This window comes from Myodes glareolus, chromosome 25 (assembly GCF_982192425.1).
Source record: "Myodes glareolus chromosome 25, mMyoGla1.1, whole genome shotgun sequence".
NCBI classification, from domain to species: Eukaryota; Metazoa; Chordata; class Mammalia; order Rodentia; family Cricetidae; genus Myodes; species Myodes glareolus.
In genome coordinates this window covers 19,630,010-19,649,836 of record NC_142050.1, presented here as the reverse complement: position 1 = coordinate 19,649,836, position 19,827 = coordinate 19,630,010, and the positions used below count along the sequence as shown (strand labels likewise).

The 19,827-nt window shown below is 40.1% G+C and overlaps 1 protein-coding gene across 3 annotated transcripts in view; it reads left to right on the top strand.

The window, feature by feature from the left end:
* The window catches only part of Tspan12 (tetraspanin 12), a 78,181-nt gene extending 59,876 nt beyond the window's left edge, over window positions 1-18,305 (top strand). For all 3 annotated transcript variants that reach the window (XM_087901897.1, XM_087901899.1, XM_087901898.1), the window contains one exon: window positions 16,159-18,305. In XM_087901897.1, the coding sequence (XP_087758023.1) occupies window positions 16,159-16,464 (306 nt within the window). In that variant the 3' untranslated portion in view covers window positions 16,465-18,305. The remainder of the gene's footprint in view (window positions 1-16,158) is intronic.
* Window positions 18,306-19,827: the final 1,522 nt, after the last annotated feature.

Below are 19,827 nucleotides of genomic sequence, written 5' to 3'. Positions count from 1 at the left end.
GTATCCAAATGCATTGTTCTTTTCTCTCGCTGTCTTTCTTGACCGAGTTCAATGGGGAGTTTCCTGTTCCTTCTTTACTGTTCAAAAAGACCACTTTCCTTCTCTGCTTTATTAGTAGAGACTAACAATGTTTGCCTGCAGACTGTACTGCCATCAAAAGCCTTTATTGGATTTTGGCCCCCCCAAAAGTATGTTACACAGCAATAGCTTCAGATTGGCCTTAAAAATCATAATGCTGGTGTTGTAAAGAATGGGATGAGGCAGGCAATTAAGGTGAAGGTCAGGCCTTGAGGCAGGAAAATTAGGTAGGAGATTGGTGGATAATTCGTGTGATTACAAGGGCTAGGATTGAGAATGAACTGGAGGAAACAATTGTGAAAGGCACTTCAAATCAAAAGCAGAAAGTATAGGTGCAGACTGGGGGTCATGGCAGCTAAGCGGCGAGCCTGCCAGCTTTGACTTGGACCCTGGGTAGAGGAAGCCTGTACTGAGGGGGTGGGGTGGCTAGGTTCTATCAGTCCCATTGTTGAAATGCTGCATTGAAGGCCGTGGTGAGGTGCAGGATGATGCAGAAACCCAGGAGACAATATGGAGCTCAGGAGGCAGAACTCAGTTAGAGATGTGGATTTTGTGGGTGTCTATTGAAAAAAAAAAAAACAAAGACTACTTCAATGGCTTGGATGAAGTCGGTGTTTGTTTTTTTTTTCATTTTTTCTTTTTTTTTCTTTTTCCTGGAGATGCCTGCTGCTTTGGGCTGCCAGTAGCTCTGTGGTCAAGTTTGTTCAGGGGCCAGTTGTGGTGTAACCTTGCCATCTTAGGTTCCTGTCTTTCAGAGTTACTCCTACTTTCTTCAAGGGCCCTGGGCAGAAGGAAAGGATGAGAAATGAGATCAGAACCTATTCCAGAAAGGCCTGTGTGCATGTTGTGGGTTGGTTTCCCTTAGCTAAAGGTTGCGACGTACAGTGCTGTTTCCTCAGCCAAGCAAAGGGTCAGGAATGACACTGCTGTACCACAGTTTAACTCTTACTCAAGGTGAAAGACTCCCGTGGGCGTCTTCCCTCGGGAGAGACCCCCATGCCCAAAGATCAGTCGAAAACACGCAGCCGGATGCAAGCAGCAAGAGGTTTATTGGGGATACACGGGTACCCGGGACGAACAAGTCTCTCGGAGGACTTGCGTGCCTGCAGGTTGGGGGTGAGGGGTTTTTATAGGAGAGCAAAAAGCGAGGTTTACAGAAGCAAGATGCAGGGTGGTAAATTCTTAACCTAGATAACAATGAGGGGACTATTCAACGGTTTACTGTTCCTCTCATCCTGCCTCCCCCTATCCTGGCTGGCGACCAGATGTCTGATTGCACAGCCCCTGACTCGTGACGAGCCCTGCTTTATACGTGACTCAGGCCTCGCAATCCTCTTTTTCTTTGTTTCTATGACCAATCCATAAATTCCCTGTTTTGCAGCCAGATAAGGCTGTCCTTGCTCTAACCTCAGGTGTCTTTGCTCAGCACTCCGGAGGCACTGAATTCCGGAGGCCTAGAATTAAGCCTGTTATTTGCTCAGCATTCCGGAGGCCCTGGGCCTGTTACTTGTTCAGCATTCTGGAGGCCCTGGGCTGGTGATCTGTGAACCTTTGCAAAACGGTATAACTGTGGTTAAATCGAGTTGGGGTCCTTCAAAGGGAACTTAAGTACCTTGAGCAAGGAAAACCCCAACTCCTAGAGAAGACTGCCGCCTGAAATCTAATGACTGAAGAGCGGAGTAGTGGAGAAAAATATCCATACAGAAGGGATATGAGCTAGTGATGATCAACCAGGGAAGGAGGATGTCAGCAAAACCATTTCAGATTCGTTCCTCTGTCTCTTTGTCATAGTCCCCCAGCACCTCAGTGTGGAGTTGGACACCCATCACTGGCTTTCTGATGTGGCATTTCCCTCTGTATACTGTGAATACCATTGTTTAATACCTCAACTGCTTTGAGTCACAGCAGGGCAGAACGTAGCTAGGCAGGGAAAACTAAACGGAATGCTGGGAGAAAGGAGGCAGAGTCAGAGAGAAGCCGTGTAGCCCGTAGAAGACAGACGCTGGAAACTTTACTTGGTAAACCACATGGCGATACACATACTAATGGAGATGGATTAAATTAATGTGTAAGAGTTAGCCAATCAGAAGCTAGAGCTAATGGATCAAGCAGCGATTTAATTAATATAATTCCTGTGTGATTATTTCAGTTCTGGACGGCAGGGACGACCAAGCAGCCTGCTGCTACAGATTTCCACAGGGAGGAAATTAGAAAAGAAGTTCTTAGGTTTTATGGCTTGCTTCAGAAAACCAGAAGTCTAATTAATATTTATCAGTACCTCACCTTGAGGGACCGAAAGGGGGGGGCAGGAGCTATGAGAGCAGGGGAAGTTCATGAGACCTTGCTTCTACAGTGCCTTTTCATGTTCGGCCTAAAAACCCACTGCTACCTTTAGGGTAGGGGTGGGCAAGTCCTGGCAGACACATTGAGTTTTTCAAATAGACAAGCTTCCATGATGTTCTGAGTCAGGATGTTGCAGCCATTGCCTCTTCAAAGCCCTAAGACAATTCTCTCAGTATTATCAGTGTGTTGTGGAAAAGCAGCCCAGGAAGAAACCAGTTGATTTGGTCTCAGGTTGTTAGGCTGGGAGTGACCAAGCTTGAGTCTGCTTGTTCCAGGAGTTCAAGCTTAGATTTCTTAGGTGTTGAATGCATGATTAAGATGAAGCTGAATCTGTTAGAACTCCTCAGATTTCTTGTATGTCAGATAAGATACGAACAGTACAAAGATAAGTAGAAGTCCTCTGCACACCACTTGGCATGTAAAAAACAAGCCATTTCAGTACATAGTAGTAGCTAATGATGCTACTACTAATACAAATTATATATATTATAATATTATATTATATATAATATTATATATATTATATACTAATACTAGTACAAATACTAAAATTGCCAGGAACAGCAATTTATTAATGGATTTATTGAATTAAATAGAAAAAGTAGTGATCTGCAATTAGGTTTTCAGCTCTCTGTGTGACTCTCCTTTTGCTCATCCTAAGAGAAAACTCTGTGCCTCTGGCTGTGTGATTTTGTGCTGACTGAATGTGGAGTTTCTATGTTACAGATTTTGATGCGCTGCAGTTTTCCCTTTTCCCCCTTCTGGTAGTTGAACAGCAAGGATGGACAAATCACATTAGATGGGGTCTACACATAAACCTTAGCATGAGGCAGGCATGGGTCCTCCTCTGCTGTGAAAAGCTGGGTGTGCCCGCTGAGTTGTTAGACTCTGGTCTCCTTATGCGCAGTTTTGGTTAAACAGCCAAATGTGCAGCAAGATCATTTTTGTACACTTGGGAATGTTGCTTGTATTCTGTGGACATTGTGATGATTCATTGAGCTATGAGGATCCGACATACATCCAAAAACAATAAAATAACTTCTTCATTATGTTTCTTGGGCCTGGATAAACTTTCCTCGGTAGAAGTCAGAAAGTTTTGTTTTAGTGCGTGCTGTCCAGGTTTTTCCTTTGAGGAAGCACTTATTTCCCTGTTGAGTTTAAGATTCTTAGTGAAGAATGTTTGACCAACCTGTTAAACACCTATGAATTCATGAACTGTTATTCAGTTCTTGGATTCTAAAAAAAAAAAATTAAAGCTGAAGATTATATATTTGTACTGATAATTACCACAGTCATTTCAAACTTGAGAGACATGCTTATCATCCGAAATCAATTACAAAAATATCAATACTGTTATGCGTATATTGTCACCTAGATCTTACTTTTACTTTGCCTGCCTGGCTTTCTGTTGTGGCCTGAGAATATTGAGTACTGAAAAGTCATGGGTGTTCTTCCAATTTTAGAAACTCATTTTGGAGATAGATCAGAGAATAATTTCAAGTGTATAATTTCCTCAAATGAAACGAGGCATCCTGACATGCCTTCCAATAGATATCAGGAAATGCAGAGATTCATGTGTTTTTCCCCCTCTCATAAACATAACCTAGTTATTTATGGCTAATAGTTGACCAGAATTTTAATACTGCAGCAAGGAAAGTAGGTGAGCCAAGAAGACTTATTCATACCTTTGAATTATCTGGGGTTATTAGTGTAGGGCTCACACGGTTTTATTTAAGATGAAAACGTATTCAAGTAATGTCAGCTCCGAATATTTTAACTGTAAATAATCAAATAAATGAAATTCAGTTCTTTCCTATGGTGAGAAAAATGAAACCCATCTTTGTCTACCATTTGTATTCCTTGTGCAAAAGAAGTTTGGGTTTACAATTATACATCCATGAATAGGGACAGACCCTGCAAGCGAATACCCCAGTTGTTTTGTCTAGACCTAGTGTCCTGCTTTTCAACAATTTAGTTTTACACTGGAAGACTAAATGGTCTTTCAGTGACTCCAAATAAGTTCAGGGTTGTGTTACGATTTAATTACTCCGAGAGGAGCAGTGCAGAACCAAAGTTGAATGCTGAAACTATTTCTGTGAAAAATTTAGAGAGGAAAAAAGGAGAGAAAAATGACCACACATTGAGGAATGTTGGCTTGGAAAGTTAATCTGTACATCTAATTTTAAGAGCTTTTGGAAATGATTCACTGATGTTCAACATAATGTTTATTATCCTGCAAGATAAAAAAGATTGTTCTGAGTCATCAGAGATGTGTTAAATTGTGTGCACCTTGGAGAAATTTGTGCTGTTATTTATGTGCTCATACCTTGTGCCTTTTATTAAATAAAGAATCTAATACAGTGAATAGGATGCAGTGTATTAATAATAATGAAATATAAACAGAATTGAAAAGTCAAGGTGAAGGAAGAAGGAAATACAAGCAGACATGCTCAGTATGAAGGTCACCAGTTGCTGTCCTTGAGTGTCCTGCTGCCTCTGAGCTTCCTGACAGACCCTGATTATGCTTTTCTGCATAATCAGGATGCTGGAAGAGTTAATCGTCTAAGTTCTCAAAGGCAGAACAATTCTGAAGCACTGCTTTACAAGTGGGATTTTATGTGTACAGCTTATAATGTGTCTAGAAAAGTATCTTTAAGATTCTTTTCACCAGTTTAGAGATGTATTTTCCACCGTATAATTCAAAAACTCTCAGCAAAATACCTTAGTGGGACATAATACATAAAAATCCAGGTTAGGATATTGCACACTGGCAGAATTTGGTAATCTGGTTTGCTGGTACATAGAGATGCCACTTCATTGTGTTTCATTGGAATACTCCGTGGATAATATTTCTAAGAAGCTTTTGATAAAGAAAATGTAATATAATCTTATATGGGGCAAGCTTAAGGACTAAAACTGTGTAATGTTTGAAGGGTGAACAAAACGAAGTGATAAGATAGACACACCGATGGAAAAGTAGAAGACTCCAGTAGGATCTCTTCTCTGGGTAAATTATGTTCTCACCGCAGAGAGGAGATCAAGTCTTTTCATGGCCTCCTGATGTAGAAGGAAATACACCCAGTCTCGTGGCACAACAATGCAAACCCATGTTTGACATTCTGAGTGAACCTAAAAGGTTACTTCTCACCCGGATTCAAACTCATCTATAATTGCCTTGGTTTTCTTAAAATTTTATGGCATTTTCTAGGTTTTTTTTCAAGTTAAGACGCTTTATCATTTTCAATGTAACATTGTCAAACTGAGCATAATCCAGAAAAAGATCACTAAGGGACCTGGCAGTGGTAGCATACAGCTTAAATTGTAGCACTCAGGAGAGGGAGGCAGAGGCAGGAGGATTTCTGTGAGATTGAGGCCAGCCTGGTCTACAGAGTGATTTGCAGAACAGTCAGGGCTACACAGTGAAATCTTGTCTTGAAAACCAACCAAACAAACAAGCATCGCCTTTCCCGCCAGCAATGACAACAACAAAAACCTCAATAGATCACTAGGAGCCTTGGATATGTGTTTGGAACGCTAGAAGGAACTAGGTATATGCATTAAGGGTTAAAGTGAGACAACATTGACTCTGTTGTATGGAAAAGGATGGGCTGAGCACAGAATCAGGACCAACTCACACTGTTAGAAAGACACTTTCGGCGCAGAAGTGACAGGTAAGAGCTAGGTAAGAGCTAAGCTAGGGTGCTTAGCTCAGTCGGGAGAGTGCATATGAACCAGGCAGGAATCCTTGGATTTGGTCCCCAGAATCACATGAATCAAGCGTGCTGCACACAGCTCTAATTTCAGGAAGTAGAGGCCATTCTCAGCTACATTGTGAATTAATTTAAGGCTATTCTGGCATGTCTGAGATGTGGTCAGAAGAAGGGGCGGTGCGGATAAGACTCCCTCGTGAGACGGGGAATCTTGTTAGATGTGCGACTTCATGATTCCCTTAAAGCTTTTTTCTGCTATGCATGTGAGCCTTTCTTCTTTCCACCTCCAAACTTTCCTCCTTCCTTTCTTCCCTCCATCCTTCTTACCTTCATTCCCCTTCTCTTCCATGTACCTTTCTTTGTTCCTTGCTTTCCATCCTCCCAATTAGGTTTTTCGGATAATTTAAGAAGCCCTCCACCCTGTGCCATAAAAGTTTCTTGTGGTTGCTTGTTAACCTATTGAGTTTTTGACACTAATTTTGTAAGGTCTGTGTTATTGTTGTTGTTGTTGTTATGAATGGCCTTTGAAGTCCCTGCTTAGGTAAGTTGGGGTCAATCAATGAATAAACAGAGATTTCCTGAGGTGATTAGATTCAGTAAGTCTTCTATCCTTACTTACCTCTAGCCAGTAAGTCTCCTAGTCTCAAGGACTCACAGACTCTTAAGGTCATTAAGAAGTGAAATCTCAGGGCTTTCTCAGGTCTTTATCAAGCTCGTGTCCAACCTTGGGCATGTGTGTAACTGTCTAGATCCTAGAAGGTAGACAGGTGTTCTTCCAAGCACGCTATGAAGTCACCATTCTCCAGCTGAGAGAGCTCTTAAGCATTTTCTTGGTCCTTCCCCAAAAATGTACAAATGTCAACCAACCCCTCAAGCAGCCTCTGTGACCAGCAGACACTCTTGTCTTTGGTGAACACTTTCAGGGGCAAAGCTGATGCACTGAGTGGACTCTAGGGTCACATGACACCCTAGAGTTCCAGGAAATCACGAGATCTGACAAATGATGGCAATTCTCAATAGGAATTAGGCTTTAAAAAGGCATCTCCGTCCTACTCTCTTGTACCCAGCATCCACCATGGTTGTACACTACTGGTTTTCAAGACTATTGCAGAGTTAAGAAGACAGATGGAACAAGGGACAGCCAAATGCCACAAAGCTTTTTTCCTCTTCTTGAAATCCAGGTCTTTCTGGAATAAATGCCAGTTACATTGCTGCAAACCTTTGGCTAATTCCTAGAGTTCTGAAAAAGTGAAATGTGACTGGTTCTGCTCGGCTGTCGTTGTTTGTGTGGAAGACACTACTCAGAAGTCTTACTGGGCCCACTTTGCTGAGGTCACAAATTTTCAGCCCTGCTTTTAAAAACATGGAAAGGAAACCTACTGACTTCCAAGATCCACCTCACTCAAGAACAGTATATATCAACTAATGTATCTCCTTCCCAGTGAATCCTGGATAATACAATTTACTGTGCCCTTTAAAGGCTAAATTTGATGTTGAAAAATATCAACACTGACTTTCTGTAACTTGCCATAATATGAAGCCAACAGATTGTACCTGACCAGCTTCTGTTATGCATTACCTGCATAGTTGAAAAGAAATATTACCTCTCCTATGAGCTTTCTGCCAAAAAATGAATTATTTTAAAGGGAAGAGAGACTTGACACAAAAAGGAAAAGTATATAGGCAAAATTTAAGTTTCAGAGACTATTGAATGAGTAAAAATGAAGTAATTGATGTATTGCATTTCAAAGGATTGAGCCACCAGCATGGATATTTTCCAAATGCTTTGCTTTTTAATGCATCATTAAATGTAGTCACTGTGTTGCATAATAGATCTTTTGAACTTACTTTTTCCATTTAATTGAAAATTTGGATACTTCAATGGTTCACCTTTCATTCTAAAACTTACTCTTAACTAACTATTAGAATGCCCATACTAATTTTTCCTGTGCATTGAAGACTCATATTTAAATCCCAATTCATGAAACAGGGACAAAGATCAGCCCCCATCATCCAAGTCTGTTTTCTGTTCATTTTCTAAGAAACTGATAGAATATGATACATATTTTTGAGTGATAAAGTTAAGGGAGTATCTATCTATATTAGCTTTCCATGTGTCTGAAACTAACACCTTTGAATTTAAATGGTTTTGAAGAACTGTTTCTAAATCATATAAACTTTTTGTCCATCTGATCAGGAAGCTAGGTAGACATTTTGGATAGTGGTTTCATCTTTCTGAAAAATATTGAAAACCATTTCGGCTTTTACAGGCAAGGGTTAAGAAATCAGTATTTTTTGGGGGGTGAACCAATGAGTGTTATTGGGGTTACTTGCAGGAGTATAGGTGAGTGGCTCCTTACAGGAGCAGAAATGATTTAAAGACAGGTGCATCACCAAAGTCTGCTCCAGCATTAGTGACAGCTCACAAAACTAGGAGCCTGGAGCTCACTGTACAGTCTGCACACAGCTGAACAGGTTGGAGAGCATCCTTTCCAGGTACCTAGGTGTTGTGAACCTCTTCTAGGCAACTCAACTTCTTCCAGGCCTCTTGACTGTTCTCAGACTACACGCTGCAGCTTGGCTTACTTAGCCGAAAGTGACTTACAGCCTGTCTTTATGATTTTCTCTTGAAAGGGAGGGGCCTAGTGAATTTGGTCAGTTTCAGGGACTTCCTGGAGATATTTTGAGCTGTTTATTTTGTCTTAAGGAGCTTCCCTTCTAGATGGAATGTTTCAATCTCAGAGGAAACTGCTACACAACGCTGGACTGGGTTTCCCCTCCCCAACTTTCTTTTTTTTTCTTGTTTTTATTGAGTTATATATATTTCTCCCCTCCCCTCCCTTCTTTCCCCCTCCCTTCTACCCTCTCCTATGATTCTTATACTCCCAATTTACTCAGGAGATCTTGTCTTTTTCTACTTCCCGTGTACATTAGAATCATGTATGTTTCTCTTAGGGTCCTCTTTGTTGTCTAGGTTCTCTGGGATTGTGAATTGTAGGCTGTTCTTTTGTTCTTTTTTTTGCTTTATGTCTCAAAGCCACTTATGAGTGAGTACATATAATATTTGTCTTTCTGCATCTGGGTTATCTCACTCAATAGGATGTTTTCTGGATTCATTCATTTGCCCACAAATTTCATGATGTCACTCTTTTTTTCTGCTGTGTAGTACTCTATTGTGTAAAATGTACCACATTTTCCTTATCCATTCTTCGGTCAAGGGACATTTAAGTTGTTTCGAGGTTCTGGCTAGCACGTGTCCTTGTGGTATGATTGAGCATCTTTGGGTATATATCCAAAAGTGGTTTTGCTGGGTCTTGAGGAAGGTTGTTTCCCAATTTTCTGAGAAATCGCCATACTGAAATCCAAAGGGATTGTACCAGTTTGCACTCCCACCAGCAATGGAGGAGTGTTCCCTTTACCCTACATCCTCTCCAGTCTAAGCTGTCATTAGCGTTTTTGATCTTGGCCATTCTTACAAGTGTAAGAAGGAATCTCAGAGTTGTCTTGATTTGCATTTCTCTGATGACTAAGGATGTTGAGCATTTTCTTATGTATCTTTTACCCATTTTAGTTTCCTCTGTTGATAGTTCTCTGTTTAGGTCTGTACCCCATTTTTAATTGGATTATTTGTTCTTTTGATGACCAGTTTCTTCAGAGATTTGTATATTTTGGAGATCAGCCCTCTTTCCAATGTGGGTTGGTAAAGATCTTTTCCCATTCTGTAAGCTGTTGTTTTGTCTTGTTGACTGTGTCCTTTGCTTTACAGAAGCTTCTCAGTTTCAGAAGGTCTTATTTATTAATTGTTTTTCTCAGTATCTGTGCCACAAGTGTTATATTTAGGAAGTGATCTCCTGTGCTAATGTGTACAAGTGTACTTCCCACTTTCTTTTCTATGAGGCTTAGTGTTGTTGGTTTTGTTGTGGTCTTTGATTCATTTGCATTTGAGTTTTGTGCATGGTGATAGATATGGATACATTTTCATTCTTCTATATGTTGATATCCAGTTATGCCAGCACCATTTGTTGAATATGCTTTCTTTTTCCATTTGATATTTTTTGCTTTTTTGTTAAAAATCAGATGTTCGTAGGTGTGTGGCTTGATATCTGGGTTTTCGATTTGGTTCCATTGGTGTTCCTGTTTGTTTTTATGCCAGAAAAACAAGGCTGTCTTCAGTACTATAGCTCTGTAGTAGTGTTTGAAGTCAGAGACTGTTAGGCCTCCAGTAGGTCCTTTATTGTACAGGATTGTTTTGGCTAGCCTGGGTTTTTGCTTTTTCAATATGAAGTTGAGTATCATTCTTTTGTGGTCTGTGAAGAATTTTTTTTGGGGGGATTTTGGTGGGCATTACATTGAATCTATAGATTGCTTTTGGAAAGATTGCCATTTTTACTATGTTAATTCTACTTACCCAGGAGCATGGGAGATCTTTCCATTTTCTGGTGGCTTCTTCAAATTCTTTCTTCAAAGATTTACGTTCTTATCATACAGGTCTTCCACGTGTTTGGTTAGTTACCCCAAGATATTATATGCTACTTCTGGTTATTGTGAAGGGTGATTTTTCTGATTTCTTTCTCAGCTCATTTACCATCTATGTAAAGGAGGGCTGCTGATTTTTTTGTGGATGTAGCTAACTTCCTTGGATTGGAGTTTTCCTTCTAGTACTTTGTGTAGGGCTGGGTTTGTGGCTAGGTAGTGGTTAAATCTGGTTCCATCATGGAATATCTTGTTTGTCTATAGTTATTGCTAATTTTGCTGGGAATAGTAGTCTGGGCTGGCATCTGTGGTTTCTTAATGTCTGGAGAAAGCTTGACCAAGACCTTTCATTGTTTTCATTGGGAAGTCAGGTGTAATTCTGATAAATCTGCCTTTATATGTTATTTGGCCTTTTTCCTTTGCAGCTTTTAATACTCTTTATTCTGCATGTTTAGTGTTTTGATTATCATGTGGTTGAGGGGACTTTTTTTATTCAGTATATTTGGTGTCCTGTATATCCTCATATGCATATATTTCTTTAGGTTGGGGAAGTTTTCTTCTATGATTTTGTTGAATATATTCTGTGCATTTTGGCTAGAATTCTTTTCCTTTTTCTATTCTCTTATTTGGTATTTTCATGGTATCCCATATTTCCTTGATCGTCTGAATAAAGTTTTTGTTAGAGTTAATGTTTTGTTTGACCAATGAGTCTATTTCCTCTTTTGTATCCTTAGAACTCGAGATTCTCTCTTCCATCTCTTGTATTCTGCTGTTTATTCTTGCATTTGTGGTTCCTGATAATTTTCTCATAATTTACATTTCTATACTTCCCTCAGATTGTGTTTTCTTTATTGTCTCTACTTTCGTTTTCAAGTCTTGAATTGTGTCCATCTTCTGATTGCTTTTTCTTAGTTTTCTTCAAGGGATTTGTTGATTTCTTCCAATTTTTTTTATTTGTCTTTTCCTCCATTTCTTCCAGGGAATTTTTCATTTCTTCTTTAAGGGCCTCCAGTGTTCTTCTAAACTTATTTTTTAGGTTATTTTCTTCTGCTACATCTATATTTTAGTGTTCAGGTCTTGATGTTGTAGGGCTACTAGATTTTGTTGGTCATATTGCTCTTGGTGTTGAGTGTGTTCTTACCTTGTCTATCTACCTTTTCCTCTGATTGGTGTACTTGGGGCTGAGTTTCTGGTGATCTGTCTTCCATGTGACAGTGGGTCCAAGGTCAACTCATGATGCAGTCAGGCAGTCACCCGAGAGGTCACTCAGTGTTCACAGAGGTCATTCAGCACTCCCAGGAGTCACTCTGCAATTCCTGGGGTCACTTGGACCTGCTTCCATGAAGGTTGCTAGTTTGTGGCTGTTTCCACTGAGATTGCTGCCTTGGGCTTGCTCCAGCAGAGGTCATTATCTCAGGCCTGCTCCCTTTGTGCTGGCTCCCTTGTACCTGCCCCAGTAGAGATCATTGCCTTGGGCCTGCTCCAGAGGAAGTCACTGGCTCAAACCTGCTCCTGTGGAGGTCGCTGCCCACTGCCTCAGGTCTGCTTAGGCTGAGGTTCCTGGCTCAGGTCTGTTCCAACAGATGTCCCTGACTCACACTCAGTCCCTCAGAGGTCTCTAAGATACCAGTATTTGTTGGGGACATGATGCTATGTTTTGGGTATGTTCATAATCATGCGAAATGTTGTCATTCACTTTCTGATGGCCATCAAACTTTTTCATCTGCATGTACTTGAATTTTCTAATCCATAACTTGACACAGAGCTCAAAATTAGTATCCCCTTTGCTCTAGCTGTGTTCTAGACAAAATTCTGAGTGTTTTTCATTAACCCTCCCAAAATCTAAACAAGTGACTCCTTTTATTTGTTTCAAGATAAGAATACTGAAGCTTCAGTTCATTAACAATGGCACAGCAGTGTTTCACATAAAGGTTACACCTGATTATTTTAAAGTTGATTAGACTCTGATAGGATACCTTAGTAGAACGGTTTAAAATATTGTTGAACCTTGTAAATTGTTATGGTGATGTGTAGTTTGGTTTTCTACACATTATTTGTACATGTCAGTGAGTGTGCTCATCTTTCTTGCTGTGATAAGAAAGTCAGAGAGATATGTGACTACAAGTTGATGTTAAATGTTGTAAATCTTTAAGCACTTTAAATTTATTTTTGTTAAGATGGATAGCCCTTTGGCTTTTTTTTTAAGTTTTTATTACCAGGAAAAGGCAGTTATTGCAAAGTGTCGGGCGACTTTTATGGGATTTCTTATTGCTTTGAAGTAATGCTTTATTGGAGTAAAATTACCAACTAGTACTTTTGTAAATGGAAGAACTTCCTTCCGATAAGATATGAGAATGGTAACCAATTCCATGTCTAGTTCTCATAAACACATGAAGTCTTCCTGGACTGTATTAAAGAATACAAGGAGGCAGGAATTTAAATATTTGTGAATTTCATTTTATTCAAGTCGCTGTCTTTTTAGGGTTAACACTACGTCACTTTTACTGGAAACCAAAAGCTTTCAAGGGTTTTAAGATGTATTCTTAAAATGATATCTCAGCTAGTCAGCTTAATTTAAAATTAAATTCCCTTTAGCAGAGTGAATTACCTCTGAGCTGTGTCCTCATGTGCACACAGGTCCCTGGAGACAAGGCACTGGTTTCTCAAGAAGATGACAATGCAGTTCTTAGTCACAGTACCGTGTCTTTGTTTCTTTACTCCATTTTTCTATGTCATCATTTTTCTTTCTTCTGCTTTTATTCATGCTTGAGTACTGTGTTTACTTCATTTCCAGCCCACATCCACCTTTCTTCAACTCTTTCCATTCCCATCTCCCCACCTTCTCTCAACTTCATAGCTTCATCTTTAATTATTACTGTTATATAGCAATATATGTATATAAATACAACACAAAAGGTCCATTTAGTGTTGCCCAACTTTACGTGTGTTTAGGGCTGACCACTTTGGATTAGAGAAACTATCAGAGCCTGTCTCTTTTTCTTAGAAGCTATTAATTGCTGACAGATCTTCATCTAAGAGTAGGGTTTTCTGAGATTTCTCCCATCGGGATGTCAACTGGTGCTGTCGTGCAGGTCTTTTAAGACACCATTTTGTTGAGATTTCACTGGTGCAACTCCCTGTAATGGGCAGATGACAAATATCTTGTAGTTGATGTCCTGGTCCTCTGAATCTCAAAACCTTTCTTCCTCCTCTTCCAAGATGTTTTGTGTGCCTTAGGTGTAGGGCTTGTGTTGTAGATGCATCAGTTGGGGATGAGCACTCTACAGTTATCTGCCTTGTGACCAGTTGTGAATTTCTGTAACCATTTCCCTGTGCTGCAAAAAGAACCTTTGACTAGGGGTGAGAGCAAGTGAGGTCATGGGCCCTAGAGAACCTATGATTGCCATGTTCCTAAACCAAAACAATTCTCAGTTGCTTTCTAAATACCTATCAGAGAGCCAAAACTGCTACTTTTGTTTACCCTCCCCTTTCCTTTAGATATCTCTCCAATTATATGATGCAGTTTCTTGTTAGGTTCTTCTCCTAAAACTAGACACCAATGGTGACCTTGTTAACTTTTTTCTCAAGTCAAGTATCTGCGACCTGTACGGGAACTTAATTTATATGTTTCACATTCATACCTGGAGGGATAGATATTACATCATGGTGATAACACCCCCACTAAAACCATCTGTGTCGTATACAGAGGTAGTGAGGACCATAGATCTACTCACTTGCATCAGAATGTCTGAAAGCAGGCTGGGGAGATGCTTTTGATTTTCAGGGGACAATCTCTGACCAAGTGAGGTATTACTACAGCTCAGCAGTGAATAATAATAATGATAGCAATAATACAATAACAGTTTATTGTTTTGAAATATTGTGGTTAAATCTAGATTGTGAGTCAGCAGATTTAGTTTTGAGCTAAATCTGGCGTGGTGCATTTTTGGGCACAGACCTTCATAGCAGCACCCTGTCAGTATCTATTCATTAGCTCCTGTCAGTATCTGTTTCTGTATTGCCGTGGCAGAAGTACGAAGCTGGAAAACAGACCTATAATACTCTAGTCCTTCACACATATACCATAGCTTCTTAATGGTGATTCTCGATCTCACAATGACTGGTATGAAAATTTTGGCAACAATAAAGGGTTTCTGAATATGAAATGACCACAAGTTAATTCAAAACCAACCCTGTAATGAACTTACGGTGCTTCTAACAGCATTTGTCCATGTCACAGCCACGAGTCACTGCAGCTTTGGTGTCGGGCACTTTGTACTATGTTTGTGTTTGCTCATTCCGTACAGTCCCAACGGCATTGCCTCAAACAGGGTCACTCGGTCATGTGACTATCATATACTACAAGCAGCAGTGCTTTTAACTGTAGAAACAAAGTTGGATGCTTTTATAGAAACAAATGATTAACCATGAAAGATATGAGTTTCCTATCACTGGTCTGCACCATATAAAAATTATATTAATATATCTTTGGATTCTACTGTATAAGAATTTTTTCTTTAAAATTATTTTTAGTGACTGATTTTAGTTTATTGAAAATTATTAAATGAATGTTGACTTGGGATGAAAATAGAATTTCCAACAGTTTCTGAATGGTCCTAAGCCTACCCCTGCCACTCTGTGTTTTATTCAAAGCACTATTCTTGGCATTGAAGATTAAATAAAAACATTGATCAACTCTGAAATACATGGTGAAGGACAAAGCACTGCAATCTGAAATGTTTAACCAAGATTCACTCCTTCATGTTAAAAGCGACAAACATACCCATTTTATATTAGGCAAATTTTTCTTTAGTCTTTCAGAAATGGTAAATTTATATGTATAATAAGTTTAAAAATATTTATTTATGTGTGTGTGTGTGTGTGTCTGTCAGTCTGTCTCTCTGTCTGTCTGTCTGTGTACTCCCAAGAGTGTGTGCAGGTGTATTAGCTTGTTCTTAACTACAAAAACTAGAAAAGAGCATCTGGTGCTCACTCTGCCACTCACTGCCGTTTAGCCAGGGTCTCTCCCTGAACCTGGGCCTATCAGTCCTCCTTTCTCACAGCCTTGAACATGGAGGTCCAGGCATGCACAGGACTTCTGACTTGTTTCATGGGTGCTTGGATCGAATTCTGGTCCTAAATGTGAATCAAGTGCTCTTAACAGCTGAGTTACCCCTCTAGTCCTAAAGAAATGTTTTAAGATACATTCCTTTATGATTTATTATCAGTAAATGTTTTATTTTTATAGCTATTTTATAAACCTATATACACAAGGTTTTATTAAAATTCTCAGATGAAAAGTAGTTACTGTTACAAAATAGTTAATAAGTCCTGCTCTAGATGCTGGGTTTTATACAAGTCTATGTGTGTGGAAAACAAAAGAACACTGGTCAGAATTAGTTAAGGGAATTTTTCAAGGTGCATACTGTTCTCTATGGGTTGAGGGCTACTAACTTAAAATTCATGAACTAACTGATTCAGATTTCTTTAAGATCACTATATTTGTCAGTTTAACACAGACAACATGAAATTGATTATTTTATTTTTTTTACAGGGCTGTGGAAAGAAAATGTATTCCTTTTTGAGAGGAACCAAACAATTGCAAGTGCTAAGGTTTCTGGGGATCTCCATTGGTGTGACGCAGATCCTGGCCATGATTCTCACCATCACTCTACTCTGGGCTCTATATTATGACCGAAGGGAGCCCGGGACAGACCAGATGCTGTCTCTGAAGAATGAGGCTTCCCAGCACCTACCATGCCACTCTGTGGAACTGTTAAAACCAAGCCTTCCCAGGATCTTTGAGCACACGTCCATGGCTGGCAGCTTCAGCACACACTTCGAGATGGAAGAACTGTGAGAAATGCCAAAGAAGCAAGTCACGAAGTGAAGGAAGACGCTAGTGAGTTCTGGGTATGCAGCTACCTGTTTCAGAAGTTTTCAAACACAGGGATAGTCTGCAAAAGAACGTCTAAGCACACAATTTTCACTCTTTCAAACAAAAGCTTGTAGCAGGCTTTCAGACTGTCAGCCCCCCAGGTAAAACACAGGGACTTATTAGTTATGAATGCTTGGCTTCATCATATGCTGGTCTCACTGGCTCCTATAACTTATTTTAAACTATTTGACTCTTTCTCTTTCTTTCATTCTGTATGTCTTACTTTTCCTGCTTCTTCTGTGGCTGACTGGCCCTGGGTATCTCCCTCTCTTTCTCTCATTCTCTCTTCTCTTCTCTTCTCTTCTCTTCTCTTCTCTTCTCTTCTCTTCTCTTCTCTTCTCTTCTCTTCTCTTCTCTTCTCTTCTCTTCTCTTCTCTTCCCTTCCCTTCCCTTCCCTTCCCTTCCCTCCCCTCCCCTCCCCTCCCCTCCCCTCCCCTCCCCTCCCCTCCCCTCCCCTCAAGGCTGGATTCCTCTGCTTATTCCCTCTGCCCACCAGTCCTGCCTATCCCCCCTCTGCCCAGCTATTTGCTTTTCAGCTTTTTATTAGATCAGTCAGGTGTCTTAGGCAGGCAAAGCAACGCATCTTTACATTGTTAAGCAATGGAGCATAAACCAATGTAACCCACCTTTACACGGTTAAAGTGATATTCTAGAGCAAAGGCTCCACATGTTAACACACAGACGGTAACCAATGCCCTTGAAAACCCCGAGGATAGCTTTAATAAGCACTGTGTGTGTTTTCTTTTTTGTTTTTTGAGCTCAATGAAGTTTTGAGGTGGCACAGTTTGGCCAGCATTTCTGTATGCAGTCATGGACATGACCCATTCATGGTGGCGCTGGGGCTGCTATGAAGGTTGCTAACTTCCTCTGTCTAGCCTGGAAACTGTCCGCTGACTGCTAACATAGGAATTTAGACAACACTAATGACCTGTATTACCTGGTGATGTATTGCTTTGAGGATGATTCGATTATATATAAAAATTTTTCAAGATTAGCGACTACCTAAATATGATTTTTGTTGGTTACTAAAGTAATCTTATTAATAATACTTGTAAGAGCTAACACGTTGCCTTAAACTTATCAGGGAAATATATGTATATAAGTCTGTGCTGTGTCTGTATAATTTCAGTAGATTTCAGTTCTTATAATGTTATGAATGGCAATATTTGAAAATGACAAATTTGTCTTTTATAGCACCATTACCTTTTGTCTTTCCCACCATCAGAGCTTTTAAATTCCGTCTTGGGTCTGTATTACATCTGTAACTGTTAATTTAAGTCCTTAACCACTAATTTTGGAAATTACCAGTGTGATACGTAAGAATCATTGTAACTCTGGCTGCAGGAAGGATTAACTACGGAATTTACTCATAGTTGATTCAGCAGAAATTTGGATGCTCTTTTCTCCCAAGTGAGGATTCTTCTTGACAATAAACACATTGTCAAGGAGCTTATGTTTTCTGTTTGCAAAATAGAAGCAACGATCTTGAAGTCGATGTAATTTTACAGAGAAACAACATTATCTGCAGAGAGATGCTCAAGGGACTCTGAACTAAGTGATAGATTAGCTAGAGGAAATTTTTGCTTTTATTTCACCAATTAATACACCATGGCAAATTATACAGAATATAATTTTTTTACAAAAGTAGAGAATATTTATTTGAAATGGGAAAAGTGCATTTTACTGTATTTTGTGTATTGTGTTTATTTCTTGGATTATGGAAAGAAAATTAATACAGGTGTCAATAAACATTTTCTAGAGCATGGCGGTTTGTGCGTGTTTATTTTCAAGACAAGGTCTCACTATGTAGTCCTGTAATGTGTGCCCACTTTTGTATAAAACAAGCACTTTTATCAGTGAGGAGACTAGCAAGGGGGAGGATGAGAATGGGAGGAACGGGCATGGGGAGAGGCCTGCAGAATTGGAACTGATCCAGGCAACAGTCCCAGGACATGTTTCTCAACATCCTCTGCCATTCCACCACCATCTTTAGGGATGCCTGAAGTAGAGCATTGTGTTTGGACTGAAGTGCACCCTTGAGGGCATAGTCAAGTGGTCACCTAAAGATCAACGACTGTAAGAGGAACCGCATATCTGGATGAGGATGCCGTCACCTGAGAACACAGCTACAGGACCCAGCCACAGTGGGCGTGGCTTTAAAGGCAGAAACACCTTCGAAGCCCTGTGCTTTGAGCTTTCTTATGCTTCCAAATGTGATGAAGCCTTGGACTCTGGCGGCATCATCATGAGCAAGTTGTGCAGTAAGGACCCCAGATCCAACCGCAGAGGCCCATTCCTTCCTGTAAGAGAAATTTGAGTGTTTTTCTGGTGTCTGCCTCTTTCTTTGTATCCTGCGCCATACCAGGCATCAAGGTATCTTGATGGGTATGACATTGTTTCTTTAGAGGGTCTTACTTGTCAAGATGTCTGTAGTACTGTCTAGCTTAGTACTGGGCACAGCTAGTCCTCAAAAGGACCATGGGGACCTTGGTTGCCCCAACGGTCAAGCTGTTCTCACCCACTAGCCAGCTACAGAGAGAAGATAGGGCTGAAATGCCAGCCTTGGGTCAGCCTGTAGGGTGAGGACAAAAGATAATCCTTCAGGCACACACACAAACACATACACACACACACACACACACACACACACACACACACACACACACACCCTTTTGTCTTGTTTCAAGTCTTCATAGCTAAGGACCAAAGCAGAACAGGTTTTGCGAGGCCTTCATATGTCCCATTTGATCAGGGTTAAAGATGGGTCATTTATTTATTTATTTATTTATTTTTGGCACCATACAAGGATTTGGGGTGAAGTGTGTTGCAAAGTATAAATTAAAGTCTATGGACTTCTCCTTCAAATGACTGGATACAATATTGCTAATTTTCAAACTCAGTCACTACTATGTAAGCTGCATCTTCACTGAAACGAGAGTGTCTTTATTTTTTCAGGTTTATATTTTGGCTAAGTAATAGTGTCATTTAATATAAAAGCATGCTCACTTCTGTTAGTTTATCTTTCCAGTACCTCCGCCTTGAAGATTTTGTTGCGTTGCTGTTAATTCGTAGAAGGAAAAGAGTGTCGGGTTGCTGCATGCGTGTAGTCTCAACTCCTTGGAGGGCAGAAGCACTTAAACCCTCCAACTCAAGGCCAGTCTGGTCAGTGAAGAGAGGCTCTGCTCTTGAGAGGAACGAGGAAGGAAGAACAGAGCATGGAGTTATGTAAAAGATTAAACCTCAATAAATCACGTCCTCCAACTTCACCTCTGACACCCACGTAAT